General features: G+C 45.1%; 1 protein-coding gene across 1 annotated transcript in view; it reads right to left on the bottom strand.

The window, feature by feature from the left end:
• Positions 1-15,330, bottom strand: part of ASPSCR1 (ASPSCR1 tether for SLC2A4, UBX domain containing) — a 48,253-nt gene extending 32,923 nt beyond the window's left edge. Inside the window, exons 1-7 of the mRNA XM_075440672.1 lie at positions 15,232-15,330; positions 15,102-15,157; positions 14,108-14,222; positions 9,221-9,321; positions 2,488-2,545; positions 1,597-1,670; positions 370-808 (exon numbers count right to left, since the gene is read on the bottom strand). Coding sequence (XP_075296787.1) covers positions 370-808; positions 1,597-1,670; positions 2,488-2,545; positions 9,221-9,321; positions 14,108-14,222; positions 15,102-15,157; positions 15,232-15,330 — 942 coding nt within the window. The remainder of the gene's footprint in view (positions 1-369; positions 809-1,596; positions 1,671-2,487; positions 2,546-9,220; positions 9,322-14,107; positions 14,223-15,101; positions 15,158-15,231) is intronic.
• Between the last annotated feature and the right edge of the window lie 4,194 nt (positions 15,331-19,524).

Below are 19,524 nucleotides of genomic sequence, written 5' to 3'. Positions count from 1 at the left end.
GGGCATTTGTTAATGAAATTTGCATGAAATTTGAGGCACGGACATTGAGGCTCTTCTGGACTGTGCTTTTATTGCAGTTGTGTTGCCTCCATTAGAACCATCTATCAAGGATACCTCAAGATTCAAAGCTTTGTTTGCCTCTGGACAGCAAATTCTTAAATTCCTATCCTTCATACTTCCTATAGTAAACTGTCCAAAATGCAATACTTCCTTACTGAACTCTTCGAAGATCTGTATGTTACCAAGGCACCTAATCCTATATTAAGGGGAAAGAGTCTTAAACATGGACATATCTTCTTCCTTGTAGAAGCTCAGCCTCAGGCAAGGCAGGATAAAAAAAGCCCTCATTGCAAACAAATTTTCCCTTACCTGTTCTTGCTCCTTTTGCAGTTCTTGGCTGTTCTTAGACTTCTTTGGCTTAGAAGGGCCTCCAGGGCTGGAAGAAGTTGTTGGCAGCTTTGAAGATGGCATATCTAACCCAAGAGGCGGTAGAGCTACAGAAGAGTCCCCCAGACACTGTTCATCTCCAATAAAAGGGACAAATGGGGTAGACTCAGGCTCTGAGGAAGGCCGCTGCTCCTCCAAGCGGACATGAGATTCTCTAATTGAGTCTTGCTTGTCTGTGCAGCTGTTTAAAGACGTGGCCACATCCCTGTGGTCCAAGTCCTCTGGGAATGTGTTTGCTTGAGGTAGGGGTACATCCACTGCTCCTTCAATAGAGCCTGGCCTCACTGTCGGCTCGTTACACTGCACCGTGGCACCCACAGCTTCCTCCCGACCAGATGAACTGCACTTCTTCATGACAACTCTTTAAATAAGACACCAAAAGGAATAAAACCAAAATCATTTATCCCAACAGTACTGCCCTCCCCATTCTCAATGTGACCATGACACAAACAAGACAGCTAGACTCAAATATATCCCTAATTTAATGATCTGCTTCTTCCAGACCCTCACAAAAGAACAAGCTCCAGTTGCCCTGAAGTTAGAGGTGGGGGGTCAGGGGTTTGTGCAAAAAAAAAAAAAAACAGAACAGGAAGTACCCGCCCCACAGGAAGAAAACTGCCTTCCAGGAAAAAACAGCAGTCAGTTGTAAAGCACAGCTTCTGATCACTCCTGCCTTTTGTATATACTGCGAAGAACTGGCTAGAAGATCACAGAAAGGCTGTCATTGTACCCCGCCTCGCCCTCCCAAACAGTCAGCAGGAGGCACTGCAAGGACTGGGAGTTTCATGTCTGAAATCCAAAGCTGGGAAGAATTAAGTGGTAGATGATGGTCCTCTCAGAGGGACTTTTAACTTTGAATTGTCTGTTTCACTCATGGCAGCGGGGGGGAGAAGCAGCAAACAAGCCCCTTTAATCTGCACAGGACTGGTCAGTGCCAAAATCTGCAGTTGTGGGAAGCACATCTGGGCAGCAGTTTCAGATAAACAGGCAAATGCAATAATTATCGAGTGCTGCGATGTTTGTCTTTTTGAACTTTTTTCATGCCTTTTTTCTGTTTTGGGTATTTGAAGAAAAAAAAAAAAAAAAAAAAATTCACCACCAGAGTGGAAAGGAAAAATAAAGAATTCAAAAAACTTTGCTCCTCCCAACCTGATGATGGCACTGCCTCCAGTCAGGCCAAGTGACTTCAGTGTTGTCTTCTCTAGGGCATCTTTTCCTGGTATCTGCAACAAAAACAGAGAAGAGTAATCATGGCAACTACCTACCTGAGAAAGCATTTAAAGTATTCTGGAAAGAAGCCCGTATGAAAGCAAACACTACACAACACCAGAAACAGCTCAAAACACACTCTTTCTGCAGTTGGAAGTGAGACCTGAATCCATCTTTATTCACCTGTACCACTTTACCAAATTCATCGCTTGTTAAATGATCTCAAGGGAAGATGACCTACATATAATTCCATCCCGTACATATATGCAGAACGGATCTGACCTCAGCAAAGCATTATTTTTATGTCAGAAGTTAAATCACAGGCAACATCTCTGAGCTGAAAGACAGTCGACTTCATTACATACATTCCCATCTGCCTGTAATGACGCGTTCCAGAATAAAGATGATCTGTCCACAGAGGTCAGTGGGAAGTGAAGGGGACAGCTAGGGAGAGCAAATTCCATAATACACACATTCAAAATATTAAAGAAAACATTAATAGCAAAAGATCAAAACACAGAGAAAAGCAAATATTTATTAAAATGAAACCACTGGTTTGACTCGAGCTTGAAAAGAAATTGGAAAGAAAAACACAAACAGGTCATTGAGCTCATTTTATGGGCTCAGACGTCTAAACTGCCCAGGGTTACGTTCCAAGAGAGCTTTTTTCCATACAGACACGTAATGCTTTGAAGAGACCAACATGTTTCTACTTCCCTTCTCAAGAAAGTTCAAAAGAAACACTTTCCAGGTTGGAAAGCAGAGCTGAGTTTTTCTTATTTTTTAGGGACAGAAGGACAAGAGACAGTTAAGCAGACTTAGCTGACTTACCTCGTCTCGCATGTAAATGCACACTGGAGAGAATTCACCATGCTGTTCCATAAACTCCCTGCAATAAAGAGCAAAATACTGCAGCATCCGTAGAACAGCCTACCCCCTCCAAAACCAATGCAGAGCAATAGTAAGAAGTTAAACTAGCTAGCAACAGTCTCCTGCTCCAGCAACAACCATTGCACAGTTCACAGAGTCAGTATTAGACATCGGGTAAAGAATCTGCTCCAATGCATTCATTATTCCTTAAACACAGCCCTGAAAATTTAAAAACAAAGGATAAGTAATTAAAGTTAATTCTGATATTAGTCAATCTTACTAGCTAAATTTGAGCACATCATTCTTCATGTGCCTCAGGAGACAATCTGGAACATGCCTTCATAATACTTGCTCTTTGTAATCCCTTATCTAAGTTAAATGGTTTATTACAGTTTAGACTGTACTTTCCCTGGGGACACGTCAGTTTCTTTCCATGTATGCAGAGCAACAAACAGAATGAAATACTGCTCAAAAGCAAATAATCTGAGGACAAATAATTTGCCTGTCTTAGTATCGGACAAATTAAAAAAGAAAAAATTAAAAAAAAAAACCAGCAGAAGCTTTCAGATTCTGGAGACCAGGGACAAAACAAAAGACACAGAAAGGCTGCTGCAGTAGACAAAGTGAAGACCAACCCACATTTAAGCATTTCAGTGAGGCAGGACACATATCAGAAACAACACAAACTGCTGACAGGCCATCTGCAGAGGAAGACATAAGTGAAGGACTCTTAGCATAGAGAAATGGGAAAAAACAGTAAGATGGTACTCTTGACAAGATGCTACTCTTCCCGTTTTCCTCTAGAAAAGCAATTCTGAGACATTCAAGTAGAAGAGAAGCTTTATTACACATTCACTCGATCAAACACAGAAGATGGACTGGGAAAAGACAATCACTGCCTGTCACAGCAAGTCTCAGTTCTTATCCATCCAAGATCATGCAATTTCAAAAGAGAGCACGTAGGAAACCCTGCAACATGGTGCTCCTAAAGGAGGGGGGGGGAAGGACTAACACTTTTAGCAGGGAAACCTCAGATGTCTGTAGCAAAGTAAGATGCCTTCAAGAATTAACCAGTACATTACACTGAAGCACTGAAATCAGAGAGAATTAGATTCAACAGCAGAAGAAACTGTCTCATGCTGGTCTCCCCTTCAGCCATCAATGTGAAACTCCAACTGACATCAGCTGAGAATGTGGTAAAACGTGAAATTAAGGAGAAGAATAGTTTGCTTCTCCCCCCTCCAAGCACACCAACGGCAAAAGGTGACCAGGAGAACACTGTCCATGCTGAGACAGATGCGGTTCGGACAGATAACTGACTGAATTCTCACAGCATTTTTTTCAAAAGTCTTAGATTCAAAAGTTTCAGCCTAACTTAGTAGGGGAAACTACAAAACAAAAGGTGAGAAAATCGCCCCCGGATATTCCCCATCAACACAGTGAGAACTGATGAGATTTATCCTTCTCCATAACACTCCAGTAGCTCTTGTTGCACACTCTATCCTGAGCTCTCTGTCATTTCAGTTGCACCAGGACATCCCTTGGTAAGGAGCTGGTATATTCCATCTGCACTGCAACAGCTGTTTTACAGTCAAAAGCAAAACAGCTGAAATACTGCCTCATGGTAAACTCCCCTGATCTTAGTGCTCCCTGGAGTCCAGTCTCTGGGGGGAAAAATATGGCTTTCCCCCATGCCTCACCCCACCAGGAACCAATCACCCATCACTCGAAGAGAACCCACCTCTCTGCAGATCAGCTAGTGAAACCTACCCGACAGCCCAGCAAAGCAACACATCCTTGCTCATCTCCTAACCCTTACCACTTCAGCAACCTGCCTGCACAGCAGAAGACAAGAGGCTGCACACCCAAATGCATCTCACTACTTTGAATGCAGCTGTTTCAATAATCTTACGTATGATCATCATGTTCAAAGTTACTTAACAACAGCTTTGCCGGTATTATCTTTCTATTACATTCAAAACGCATCACAGATGGGCAGCTTCACAGAATAGATACACAATCAATGTCTTACATAGTATTTTAACATTAATTTATTCAGGCCAACAAAGTGACATAACAAACTGAACAGGGAAGAAGTCAACCAGCCTACAGAGTAGAAAACGAAGGGAAATACCCATTAAGTTCAGGGAAAATGCATCAAGAACATTTACATGTAGACTCAAAACTCAGCTTCAATTAAATGTAAGCAAAATAGCTGGAACCAGAAGTCACTCAGCATTGAGCACACCACCTGGAAATTACTACACCCAACCTTTGAGTAATCCTCAAGAGCAAGAGCACATCAAAGAGTTCCAGCTGGAGGATGTGGGGGACCAAACCTCTGAAGAGCAGACCACAGTTGAGACTTCCATTTGGTTTAATTGTAGCAGTCTATCTCCCGTCTTAATCTAACAGTTAAAACTTAAGACTTTCTAAACAAAGCATGCAACAGCATGGTGATATGGGACAAGATGAGTCACAATGCAACTGAGAAGCCCTACTCGCTAGAGCTGGCAAATCCAGAGCAACCTGTAAAACCAGTCCTGAGGGCCAGGTCTGGTTTAGGGAAGTCAAGGGCTGACAACTACTTCCAGACAAGGTGCATCAAGTCACAAGGGTTTTATAATCCTCAGGTACCATTCTTTCAGAACACCTCTCCCAGCCACCACAACAAATCCTGTTGTGCAGCAAGAAACAGACACACCCAGAGCATCCAAACTATTACATTCAAGCTTCAGATTATGAAACACAGTTAACTTTCTAACTCAAGATGAACAACCAAAACAACACTAGAATAGGTCTGACACCATTTACGGTTCTGCAGTTATTCTCTGTCAAGGACAGAAAGCCTTACACAAGGCCCTGCAGGAATCAAGAGATTAAGTTCCTAATATCGAATTAGCATAATCTTGTGATTCAAGACTCAGGCTCTGACCTCCCTCACTCCTTTTTCAGCAGTAACTGAGTAAGCTTGATGAGCAAAGGCAGAAAAATATCTTGCCTGACTGGAAGACTGGAACAAAACAGCACCTAAGAGACTACCTTTAGTACACCATAGCAGGCTGTGTGTGCTCAGACTGTTCCAGACAATCCAGGAGAGCTAGTCATCCCCTATCTTATTTTCAGTGCTTTTTGCTTCCAGTCAGGATCAGCTGTATCCCTATAGGAATCCTCAATGGAAATGCACAAAAGACAAAGGACTGCTGAGACACGGCGGAAACAGTACAGAATCACAGAAAAGGCAGATGAAACAGCCCAGAGCAATAAAAGCTTGAATGTCAAGTTGCCTGTCTATCAGGAAAGGTGGATGATCACCATTTAGGAGGACAGAGGCACAATGTCCTCACCACAAAGACCTGCAAAAAAGGAAACCAACTTGACGTACACAACCCAGTTTCATTCAGCTTTCCAAAACGGCTTTCTCAATTTAAGCAACTCATTGAATTCAAGCGCTTTCTAAAAACGTGTGGAAAATATCTGAACTTAAGGAATGATACCACAAAGTAGCAAAGAGTCACAGTCATTGTCAAAACTGTCTTCAAGTGCCCAGACTGCAATCACTTCTACGTAAAAGAGTCTACAAGGCTGCTGAAGCTGCCAGACAGGCAGGAGTAGCAGACAGAAAAGCAACAGCTCTCCCAGGCCTAATGCTAAAAGGGTACACAACACTGTGCCCTCAACCAGTCTCTGCAGAACAGACTCCAAGCAAAGATCCCCCAGAGACTTATTTTTGTATAACTCCTGGAAGCCAGCAGGCTCCTCCTCCAGCTGCTGTTAATCCATTACATGCGTTCACTGAGGCAAGCACACACATCAAACACATTGTCATTTCTTTGATGTGCTGTTCTTTAGAAGGGGAACAGCAAGCAGATTAGATTCCTTCATGTAGTGATCTGACAGGGCCTGTAAACATCTTGTGCAAGGACTGCCGCACGCTGAGAGGAGGAGCAGCCTTACAATAGCTTCCAGACCTTCTTCAGACCCAATTAGCCAAGATGGACACTAGAAACCTGGGGGAAATTCCAGTGGATTTAGAATACTTCCCCTCACGCACTTAGAGCAGCTGAGCATTCCAGGAAAATGTCTCCAGTTGGAAAGTCACAGAAGGATTCAGCAAAAGTCAACAATTAGCTGACTAGTTAGTCAACTGAGTCAACACACAATGAAAAGCAACATAGCCCATGAAATCTATATGGATGGCTATAGATCCAACTTGTTTTGTGATTAAGTCACACACAGCATCTTTGCTGCTTGTTGAACTTAATCAAAAGTTTGCAGAGTCCAACCAAACATCTGAGTTCAGCTTCCAGCGGGCCGAAAAGAACAGCTGTGTCTTATGAACTGAAGTTAATAATGCTTAGCACACTGCAGCAGTTAGAGTCTTCAAAAGAGCAACATGCACATTAACTATTAGTATTACAATAACCTGTAACAAATAAAACCACTCCAAAGGAGCAAAATTATATAAAAAGCTCAAAATTTAAACCAAAGAAATAACTAATGTGTGAGAAAGCCACACAAAGGCTATTTGTCACTGTCCATAATTACCATCCCCACCAGCCTAGCAGTCCCCAAACAGCAACAGGCACTCTTCTCCTCCCAGAGGTCACAAAGTATGTAGTAAGGTAGAAGAGGGGCCTTGAAAAAGACAGGAAAATTATACCCGGCTTTTCTTGCCTACTTCGTTCCCTGATCAAAAGTAAAACAATTCTTTTCTCTCTAGCATTTACATGAAGACTGTCCCTTTTGACTTAAGAGTAAAATGCCACAGTGTAGGCCTGGTCCATCACCATTAGAGACAAAAAGAGAATGATCAGCAAGACTCATTTATGTCACTTCAGAGTCACTAGGCTACCTCCAACATTTCCTCAAACTATGGTTTGATGACACAACACGTTGAGCAGAAAAACTGACATACTACCCATCTGCTGCTTCCTCTTTTTGGATTCTTGCTACCAGACACGCTACAGTTCTTGTCATCACTGCCTATGAGACACAACCCTTAACTGTGTCAGGAAACCTACCTACCTGAAAGATAATGTAGGAAAAATACTATTTTGCAGCTGAATCAGCTATTCAGCCAATTCCCAACACAGCTGCACAAATCGTATGAGGGGAGTTAGACAGGAGGGCAGGAATTGAGCATTAACTGTTCAATCCCTTACTGCTACACAGAAAATGCCCCCTGATCCAAACTCCCTCCCTTGCCCAGCACTAGTCACTCCTTTGATCTTGTTACAGGCCAGTCAGGGAGCTAAGCTAGCAGAAAACTAACAGCACAGCAGTGGGAAGCTGGAAGAATTAGTTCCTTCACCCTGACAACAGCTCTGGAGCAACTACAGTCACACAATTCAACTGTGCAACCCTGACTTAATGAGATAACATCAGCCAATTCAACCCCAGAACCATGCTGCTTAGGATATTTCAACTGTAGTGTAGAAAGAGCAACTTTAAACTTCAGTTAAAGTAATTTATGCTAGTACAGGTTAGTCTAGTACTAACACACACCCGTAACCAGTCAATCACTACAGCTCAGCTAACAGGTGACAATCCACCATTCTGCATCCTGTACCTGTACTGTAAAAGGCTGTGTTTATCTGAATGCTACTGCGCTATCACCCTTATTACTGACTACTCTTTTCATTGCTTTTCTAGCACCACAGCCTTGGAGACTTCAAAAGTTTTGACACAGAAAGCTACTGTCTCTTTAGACGAGTATTTAATTGGTTTGAGAAAAATAACAAAAATAGTTCCAACTTGCACAATACCATAGCACAACATCTGTACGGATGGGCAAGAGATTCAACTGCAACAGAGCAACTAGCAGAAGGCGAGGAATGTAAAAGAAAGAACAAGCTAGAAATACAGGATCTAAAAAAAACCAAATTTATCAAGAGAAAGGTAAAGCCAACTACAACTGAAAAAAATGAAATTTGGAAATTCTTTTCAGAATAGAATGGCTGTCACAGCTTCAAGGCTTCATCTTCTAAGCCCTGACAAAAATAAATGAACTGTCTTTAGAGAAAAGTTTATTAGCTTGACATTTCAAAACAATACAGTGCTTTAAAGTCAAAACTAAAGACAAAAGAAAGCATGAATGTAGTCTGAACTGTAATAAGATTTCTAACCCACGTATATATTCAGTAAATGTAGGACCAGAAATTCTTCCATTTAAACAGGATCTAATCAGTCTTTTGAAGATTCCACATTAGCCTGCTGAGAGCTCCAAATTTCCTTGAAGAACTCACAAAACAGTAAGCCTAAAGAGCAACAGCAACTCACTTAAAAAGCCTCTCCATCACATGGAACCACAGCACAGAAATACTAGTGATCAAGATAATGTAGGCTACCACCTCAACTCCGGCAGTAACTTGACTTCAAACAAGTCTGTGTAAAAGACAGGTGCAGCAATATATCCATGTATAGTTTCTTCCCAGCCTTATCAGTCTCTTACCAGTTTATGCCCTGAACCAGGAGTGCTACTCCAGAACTGAAAAATAGTAACAAAACTACGAAGTGTCAAATCTGAAAGAGCAAGGAAAAGGCAAATGTCTGTGTTGTAAAGGAAAAAAACACAGCAAAATAAATGCAAATTCTACAAATCTTCAGGATTTAGCTGGGTCACGGTAACAACAGCTAGCTACTGGCATAGAGAGATCCATCCAAACAAGTATTTTCTCACTGCACTGCTCACCTGATCTTTGCAAAATGGTTGAGAAGTTCCCACAAAGTCTGTCGACAGAGAAAGGTGTCTTGTAAACGGGAGCCATCATCCAATTGTAATGCAACCCGAACCTACAGGAAAAACACACTGAATTAATCTGAAAATTCAATGAAAACTTTTTTTTCTTCACAACAAATTTTTTCAATATTTCAATGATCTCTAGAACCTGCCATCCAAAAAAACATCACTTCCTTCTAAACACTTGCTGCAAAGAATTACATCAGTTAAAAATGCAGAGTATTCAAATTATTATTTCAGAAGTTAATATTTAGAATAGTTCTATTCTGCTATGAACATGAGTATTATGTATGAGGATCCTGTGAGAGACAGTGTCAAAGGCCCTACTGAAGTCCAGTTAGACAATATCCACTGCTCTCCTCTCATGTACCAGGCTAGTCATTTTATCACAGAAGCTTATCAAGTTGGTCAAGCATGAGTGCGTCTTCTTGAATCCATGCTGGCTACTCCTGAGGATTTTCCTGTTGTTCACGTGCCTGGAAATGGTTTCCAGGATTAGGTGCTCCATTACCTTCCCAGGGATCAAGGTGAGGCTGACCCACCTGTAGTTCTCTGTGTCCTCCTTCTTGCCCTTCTTGAAGGCAGGAGTGACATTTGCTTTCTTCCGGTCTTCAGGCACTTCTCCTAATCACCATGATCAATCAAAGACTATCAAGCATAGACTTGCGGTCACATCTGCCAGCTCCCCCAACACTCACGGGTGCATCCCATCAGGATAGACTTACACATGTTCAGTTTGCTGAAGTATTCCCTGACCTGATCCTCTTCCACTTAGGACATCTTCCTTGCTCCAGCCGTTCCCCCTGGTCTCTGGGACTTTGGTACTAAGACTGGGGCAAAGAAGGCATTCAGCCTTTCCCCTGTCCTATGTAACCAAGGCCTCTGTCTTGTTGAGCAATGGGCCCACATTTTCCCTAGCCTTCCTTTTGTCATCTAGGTACCTAAAGAAGCTGCTCTTACTGTCTTTGACGTCCCTGACCAGACGCAATTCTAGTTGGTCTTAAGCTTTCCTAATTTCATCCCCAGGTGCTCGGACAAGATCTCTCTATTCCTCCCAGGTTACCCACCCTTGCTTTCGCTCTCTGTACCCTTCCATGTTGTGTTTGAGTTTGGTCAGGAGCTCCTTGTTCATCCATTCAGACACACTGGCACTTTCGCCTGACTTCCTATTCGTTGGAATGGACTGCTCTTGAGCGTGGAGGAGATGATCACGGAATCACAGAGTTGTAGGGGCTGAAATCCTTGAATATTAACCAGCTTCCTTGGGCTCCTCTTCCCTGCCATATCCTGAACCGAAACATATTCAAAAGCCAATGCAAGCGTCCCAAATAACATGTCACCACAAGCAATTGATATGTTCTGCTTTACACTAGCTGAAACTTTACAGCAAGGGTCTTCACAGCTATACAAGATGAATTCCAATAACCCAGCCAGGACTGATGCAGCTGCATAAACCAAAACACCAACGCAGAGCTGTCGATTTAAGCACTGATTTGCGGAACTTCACTGAGGCAGAACAAACAGTATACTTGTACATCCACACAGAGAAACAACGAACACAGCCCAAATCTATCTTTGAGTTACTGAAGAACATACAACTATCATCAGTCCAAAGAGATATATGTAATTTGCAATTCACTAAGGCTTCCTAACCACAAAATATTGACATACAATTTAAGAGTAAATTAATCAAAAATCACAAAAATAATTCTGGACATTCAGTTAGTAAGCTCTTAAACACCTGCAGAAAAAGCCAAAGGACAGCTAGCTGTCTATTCTAACAGGCCTTTTCCAACCTGGGATGTGAACATTCACATTCATTAGCAGGGGCTCATGCAGATCCTTCACATTCTTCAGAGCACTGCTGCCATTAAAAAAAAAAAAAATCCAAGGCATTTCTAAAATGAACACACTGAGGACAGTCCTGAAGAACTTCAAACTCCTGATGGTCCCAAGGGAACAAATCTAGCAGCCGACCAAGAGATGGGAAATGGCAGTGCACTTCAGGTGTTATCTTTACATTTTAGAGAATATTGAGCCTTCTTTTTCAAAATGTCTAACTCCTAAGTTTTCCCACTTAGCTCACATGTCTAAAGAAATGCAAAGAAAAAAAAGTCCCTATGAGATAGCACCTAGTGTCTCTAGTCAGGTACAGTTTTCTGAAGTCCACAGAAACTGGCCTTATTCAGAAGTCTGAGAAGGACATAAGCCTAGGACACGAGCAGAAGCTTTCTTTCATTCTGTGTTTTCATGTGTCCCTACCAACAATCTCAGGGCATCCTCTCTCTCGCTGTGAGAGAGTGTGTGTGTGAGCATGAGGGGAAGAGCGAGCGAGAGATGAGAAAAAATAGACACTACACACTCCAGCAATCGACTGTGATTTCCTTGGAGGAGTACGTTTGTCATCTGCCTCGGCTCCTACCAGTCCTTGCAGGACTGCAGATTGTGATCTGCTGGAGACAGGAATTTTTCTACATAAAGGAAACAGTGGCATCGTCAACAGAACTCAGTCGTTTCATCCCACTGCACAACCTCCTGGTTTCTCCTGTGCTGGAGACAAGCCTTAGATTACTCTCAGCTACAGCAGAGTGATGACAGCTGACATCACCATGCTATAATAATCCAGCCCAGAAATTCAAACTACCAGTTGCATCAGTTTTTGGGCAACAGTTCAAAGCTAAGTATGTCACGAAAGTCCTATTCAGTCAACTAGAAAAATATTTTTAAAAATCCCAACAAAATAACAGAGAGACCAGTGCCAATCATCTTCTAAGTTTACAAACATATAAACAAAAGGCTAACAACTTTAACACTAGAACTGTACTGATGGTACCCCTAGATCACCTGCCACCACAAGGGAAATTTGTTCAAGTTTTCACTAAAAAAACGCCTTACAAGAATCAATGATTTCTACATGTGAAGGCAAATCCAAAAGCATTCTGTTTTTAAAATATCAGACCTGCTGAACAAACTCGTGATTTATCTAAACTGGGTAACTGCTGCCAACCCACCACAGAAAAGCACACCTGCTTCCACGCACGTTATCTCAGTAAGAGACAATAACAAAAGGCACAGAACCAAATTCATCCCAACATTACTGCAGCCGGCCTGCATGACTGAGTCCGGATCTCAGCTGCCACTCTATCAGGGCATAACGCTAGTGTCAGTTCTAGTTACAGTTAACGGGCTGTTTTAAACTTCCTATAGGATTTGACACTAGCTCCCTGTGGAAGGGAATTCTTTTGGTCAATTGTTCCGTACAAAGTATTTTCTTATACTGTCTGTAAAATTCTCCCAAGTGAAACCTCTGCTCTAAGCTTATGGGATAGCAATTCTGTTTAGACTGCACCCTTCACAAGCTTATTTGCTGTATCTTCTCAACTCCATAAAACAGCAACGCGCACTCCAAGGGAAGCCTCATTTCCGTAGATTCTCCTGTTGAGCTACAACTGAACAGTAACAACTTAAACTTTCACTAGGTCTTCTTTGGTGATCTGAAGTAGTGATTCCATGTTATAGCCCCCCTGCTACAGCACACAGACCTTCTCATCCTTTCTGGTACTGGGGGAAAAAAATAATAAAATCCCTGTTTTCCTTCAGCACAACACCTCTCAAAACTGGATGCAAATGACAGGCAAAGTCAGCATTGCACCATTCTAACAGAAATACTTTCCTCTGGAAGACAAACTCCATGCCATCACAACTTCTTTAACTGAAAATTTTAAGCAGATGCTACCAGCTTGTGGTATTTTTCTTTAACTAAATACATCATTTGGAGCACAAACTTCTTTCTGCCACAAAGTCAGAAAGAAAACATTAGCGTCAAAACAAAGCACACTGAGGTTTTACAGAGAAAAACGTGGACATCAGTGACTCCCAAAACTACGCTGCACACGATCTGTGAACTAGAGCAGAGATTCCAAAACCACTTCACACTACAAAGCTCACTTTTCAATGTATGTATCAGTTTACCTTTGTGACAGCTAAGGCAACTGCCTGTAACAAAATACCACTAACACAATTTGGCAGACAGACTTTAAGAGATTAGCACTAACAGACCTGAAATTTTCACAGAAATTGAGAAACTCCGTATGAGGAAGTCAGTAAGAAGAGAGATGACTGTTAGTGACAGACAAGTTTTCATTCCCAGGCTACTTAAATAAGAACATTCATCATTTTTACCACATAAAATGTTCACGTTCTTTAACACCTATGCATCGTTCTAAAAATTATTCCTCCAGCTGTTATGACATGCATAAAAGATTTTTAAATCTCCTAAACATGACGATAATTCCTACAGAATGTGCCATCTGCAAGCCCTTTGTATGTCATACTAAACAGGGACATTCTACAACTGCTAAAGACAGCACACACCACAAAGAATTCTAAAGCTGTGTGAACACACCGTGAACAGCAACGCCGGGAAAGAAGCAAAAAATAATCCTGTAAGAATTTGTGATTTTAGTCAAAATCCAGGGGCAGACAACAGTAACTGAAATAGAAATGAGGAAAGGGAACTGAGTTAGTAGCTCTAATGCTGAGCTAAGTCATCAGTAATGTTTAACTTCTTATACATTCACGACTACCAGTTTTTCAGCTCCCCAAAAGATCTCCCTATCCTCCAGCACACAGCTGGAACTACACCACCACACAGGCTTCGAGCAAAGACTTCCAGCTACTAAATTACCATTTTCCACCACACCTCAAACAGCCTCTGGGTGGTCTTCCACTCAAGCATTGGCCAAGCCTAACCATACTCTTACTCATTAGCTCTGAGGGGATCATACCCAGCACGGCTGGTAACTGAACAAATCGGGTCACACTGTGAAATGAACATACCGTGTTTCCACCTCCCACTCTATTAAGAGAGACTGGCACCATCTCCAGCTTGGCATTGTTGGGCAGTCTGGCAAATCTCCACTGTAAAGAGAGATCCAACACACTCCTCTGAAACCTAAAGAAGAACACAGCCCATGAAGACACCAGGAACCACCCTTTGCCACCTGCAGATCGCTTCAGAGACTGGCAACAATGCAAGGTCCAGATACTGAGCAAGAGAATTCCCCACAGGCTGACTGGATGCCATAGAGCACGATTCAACACCACACAACTTCTGGTAACTCAGAACACAAATTTATTCTGCATGCCAAAAAAGCTGCAGTTCGTAGAGGTCACAGATAAAATACCCAAATATACGTTCCTCCTCAGGCTTTCAGAGATAAACAGCAGCCGAGTACATATCCAAGCCTCGTGTTCACTGTTAAATAAAAAGGTGGCTTTCTGCGGTTGCATTTCGCTGCCACTCAGACAAAGCAGCTCTTGGTTACGACACCCCAAAGCGCAGGGCCAGACCACCAGGTGAGAAGAGTCCTACCCGTCTGCGGGAGAGCAGCAGGGCGGGGGGGGGAGACACACGTCCTTGTGGAAGTCCCCCAAGGTCTCGGTACCGGCCCCCGCAGCGAAGGGAACTGGGCACGGGGAAGCCGGGAGAGGCCCGCCCGACCGGCAGAGCTGAGCCGGCGGCCGGCCCCAGCCGCGGCCCGCGGGCCCTCTCCCGGGGGCGGCTGCGCGGAGCCTCCCCGCGCGGGACCCCCGCAGCCACGGCCAGGACAACACGCAGCCCGACCCCGCCGAGCGGCCCAGGGACCCCGCACCCCCCCGGCGCGCGCCCGCCAGCCACACGCGCGCTCGCGGCGGGGCAGGCCCGCGGGGACCACGGGCAGGCCGCGGGCACGGGCGCGCGGGGCCTCTCCCACCGGCGGCGCGGCGCGGCCTGCGGCCGGGCCCGCAGTGGTGCCCGGGCGGGCGGAGGCGGCCCCGCGGTGAGACTCACTTCAGGCCGTACTCGCCGGGGCTGCCGCCCTGCTCCCTGCAGACCTCCTCGAGGATCTGCGGAGAGAACGGAGGCGTCAGGGGCCGGCCCGCGCCGCCGCGCGCCGCCCTCGCCACCGCCCCGGACCCACCTGGAGCAGCACCGTGCCGGGCCCCACCCGCACCGTGACCCGCCGCCCGCTGGGGGCCAGCACCGACACCACGCCACCCCCCCCACCCGCCGCCGCCATCTTCCCGCCCGCCGCGCCGCCGGCCTGCGCGCGGCTAGGGCGGAGCCGAGCCCGGGCCCGCCCCTGCCCGCCGGCCGCGCCCCGCCCCGCCCCCTCCCCTCCCCAGCGGAGCAGCGCGCGGTGGCGCGGGAGGGCGAGCCCGGCGTGGCGGGGCCGGGAGCGGGGCGGGGGCCCGGGCGGCGCGGCATTTGCGTTTCCCCGGGCGCCAATGGGGCTTGCGGCACCTCCGGCCCTCGGGGCGCGGGCGGGGAAGCAGCGGGGCGGGCGCCGGGCAGGCCGGGGAGGCGCGCGGACGCCCGCCGGGGCACCGGCTCTTGCCGTGGCTGAGGGAGCTGGACGGGAGGGCGGGAAGAGGCGGCGGCTCCGGGGCCTGTGCGGGGAGCCGAGCCCGGGCCGGGCCCGCCGCCGTCCCGCAGCTCTGCGGCGAGCTGGGAGCAGAGCAGCCGGCGTTCCCCGCGGCGGCCGGCAACGCGCTGTATTCTGGGCTTGGCTTTGCAGGGCTACGGCTGAGCCCCGAGGAGGTAAAACAGATTTCCTCGCTGTGCCGGGACCTGCTCTGGCGACGCGCGTAGGAACCCCAGACTGGAGCGCGCCAGTCCTGCGAGCGCAGCAAGCCTCGGGCCCGCAGCCGCCAACGCGCCACGCGCTCGTGGCCCAGGCGCTCGTCACCCTCGCTCGAGGGGTCTGCGCGCGGGGCTGGGCACTCAGGTGCAGAATTTATACCAGGAAATCTCCCCCACAGACTTCAGCTCTTGCCTCCCTACCAAACAGCGATGGCGGTGGCTAATAACTCCGAAAATATCTACGCATACAAGAAAGGTACTCCTTGGCAAAATATAAAATTTATTGCAACAACCGCACGTCAGAGAGAAGAGGGGAGCATCTTGCTACGTTCCCATTGTCAGATGAGCGTCTAGACAGTGTCACAATCACGACACCGGTGTTAAGACAAATTACAGCATCCCGCTGCCTTCAAAAGCCGTTTCTTCTGGCCAAAGACAAAAAAAGGAAAAATCCTGATTGGGCATCTCATGATTAGTGTTGCAAGGTCAGCCATTCAGATGAGATGACTGCAGCTAGGGATCCAAGATTTTCTTACATTTTATGACACAAAGTTTCTCAGACTTTATTTCATTTACGAGCTTCCCCTTCCTCTCCACACCACCTTTTCAGCGTCGAAGGCACTCTCAGAGATTCAACTACAGTCTGTTTTGTTTGCTGTCATAAAAAAACCTTCAGTTTGGGTAACCACTGGAATTTATTTAGCCTAAGTTGTTACCACATGCCAAATACTTTCTCTACTTCTTCTATATTTATCATATATGTTAAGCTTAGGTCCCCACCGCTGCCCCCAGCGCCCACAAAAATGTCTGCTTTGCTTGGCTTATAAAGGAAAAATATCCTTTTAAGGAAAGACACTTTTGTAAAAGATAACACTTGCTCGTTTTTACCATATCAGCAGTGTGAGAGAAGGGAGAAAAAGAGAGGATGGGAATTTTAATGATGGAGGGACAGCCCCTTGCTTCTGCGTGCATGTGGATTCCTAAGTCCACCCAACACCATAACTGCTGAATAGGATGTAGCAACAGTAGTGAAGGATGTCCTGTTGTATAATGCGTTGTTTAAAAATAACGCTTAAAAAAGTCTTTACATTTGTTCTTTCCATTCCGTTGGGAAGTATCATTATCTTATCACTTATACAGCTACAGCGTTTGGGATACTGGCATCCCAGTCCACGTCTGTAATTCCTAAACGCATTAAAATGATTTAAGCTGATGTATTTCACTCTCAGAGCTGGGATGGACAAGGGGTGTGTGTATATATATATGTGGCCAGTTACCACAGAACAACGGATTAGTAACTTGTCGGTCCACATCAGCTGAATGACTTTCAATCATATATCAATACCTTGTAAGTAGTCTGTGTGCACTTTTGTTGTTGTTTGCTATTTCAGCTAAGCAGCTGCGGAGCCTTCTGTATATAACCATGATAGCTACATGTGGAGCTATTGCCACCATCCTCGTTTTACTTGTCAGTTCCCAGCTTGTGTAGCAAAAAACTTTGTTCGCACTTTGAAAGTCAGCATTGCAGAAGGAGATTATGAATTACCGTCCTCCCAAGGATGCTCTTTTCTAGGGGAGAGGCCCACATCTTAGCAGGGCTTCTTCATAAGAATGGCTGCACTGGCTCACACCAAGGTCATCGGAACACTACCTGTGACGGCAACTGCCAACAGCAGCACAGCAGGACACTCTGCCGTTGTATTTTCCCCAGTATCAACTTCCAGTTTTCAGCCATCTGCATCTTCTAGATTTCCCAAGTCAGATGTTGTGTCTTTACATCTAATCATGTCTGATGGATTTTTCTTACAAGAATTTGCCCAGCCATGTTTTGAGCCCACCTGAGCTTTTGGCATCCACAGAATCATGGGGCAACCGATGCCATGGTGTTGTACGACAGCAGTACTTAATTTTGTTTGTTTTAGAACTTCTTCCTTGGTGTTCCCTGGCTCTAATTAAGAAACAATCACTAATCATTCTCTGTAACATTCACAAGTCTAGAGACATATTTCTTATAATTCTCTACCTTTTTAATTGCCTTTTGCTGTAAAATATGTGAAGAGGCATGAGGACTTGAGGGCAAGATTGTTCTGAAAGTTTTCACACTTTTGCCTGCAAAGGGTGCAACAAATATCCATGGCGTGCAAGTTCCTCTTAGTCTTTAAAATAGGGTAGAGAGCCAAAGCTCCGCAAGTATCTAACACAGAATGAAGATATCCTGTCCTTCCACTAACTAATACCTTCACAGATGGTATGAAGAAGAAGAAACAATTAAAATGGCTATGTTAACACCAGTGATTATTCAGCTGCTGAGGTGGAGCAGCCATTCCATTTTAAAAGATACACTTTGGGTTTCATGGAGCCAAAAAAATTCGTCTTCTTTCTGAATGGGGGTGGCTCCCATTTGATGTCTGAAGCAGGCAGCTGTTTCCTATTTTGCATTTGGAAGTGACACATCCCGTCAAGAAATGGTGCTCCTGTTAAAAAGACACCAATGTAATTTGAGCTGAACATTTTCAAGTTGCAGGATTAGAGAGATGAATCTAGTTTTTAACGGCATGTCATGATCAGAAAGTTGCATCGAGGTTAAGGGTCACATTTCATAGCCAGAGACAATTCTAATCTCAAATACTTGTCTGAATTTAGAAGCACCAGGACAAAAAGAAGGGGGAGGTAACTACAACCTGGAGTTCATTACAGTGCTACTAAGAAAGAGGAACTCATTAGGGAATAGCTGAAAACACCCTTAACAATTCCCATTTCTGCCACTGTCCGGATCAAGAAGATGCCTGCAAATTTGCCAGGTGAGTCTCAGCAAAACAACATCTACAACTACATTTCATTAGTGATTACAGTGAACAAACTATAGCATGAACTTTCCCTAAAATCACCTTTTAGGCAGCTAGTGCTTTGCATCAGGTACATATCCCTGGCATTATGCACGTTTGCGTTCTGTCAGACAGCCACACAGAGAATAATGCATAAATTTGCTTCTCAGTAAAGCAAGGAAACACCCCCCCCCTTTTTTTTTTGCTTTCAAATAGCTAGGAAATTAACTGTGAACACCTAGAAATATGTTGTAACCAGTTCCAAAATATGACACAGAACAAGAGTGACTTATTACAGTAACAATGATTCTGAAAAGTATTTCCTCCTGTAGGGGCCACCGTACACGCTACTGATCATGCTGAGTCCTGGGGACATTCAAGAGGGTGGCTGCTACCAGAGCATCGCACAGCATGCTGCATACGAAGGGGCTGAACGAGCTCTGCTGCCCTACCAGAGTTCCTTCACCCCTGCCCACCAATGATGCTAGAAGAGATGGTGGTAGTGTGACTACAGGAAAGCAGGACTTTACCTGTTGGTGAGTGGTCTTCTATGGGGTGACTTACGCCAGACAAACACACACACTTCTGGTCAACACAAGACCCAAGAAACAAGCCAAGGAACTTCAACTGAGCCATGGCTGCAGAGCTGCTTAAATCAGGCATGAGAGCTGGCGACGAAGGGGAAATATACCTGTGGCACAAGTCCTTGCACAGGGCTCCAGGTGTAGTCCTCTCGGTGTCTGACAGGGAAGCATCAAAAGGGCGAGTGCTGGAGCTGCCTTGGTCCTGGCAGAGCACTAGAGAAT

This window comes from Opisthocomus hoazin, chromosome 21 (genome assembly GCF_030867145.1).
Source record: "Opisthocomus hoazin isolate bOpiHoa1 chromosome 21, bOpiHoa1.hap1, whole genome shotgun sequence".
In the NCBI taxonomy this organism is placed as follows: Eukaryota; Metazoa; Chordata; class Aves; order Opisthocomiformes; family Opisthocomidae; genus Opisthocomus; species Opisthocomus hoazin.
Note: the sequence above shows the minus strand (reverse complement) of the source record. Positions and strands in the feature narration are given on the sequence as shown.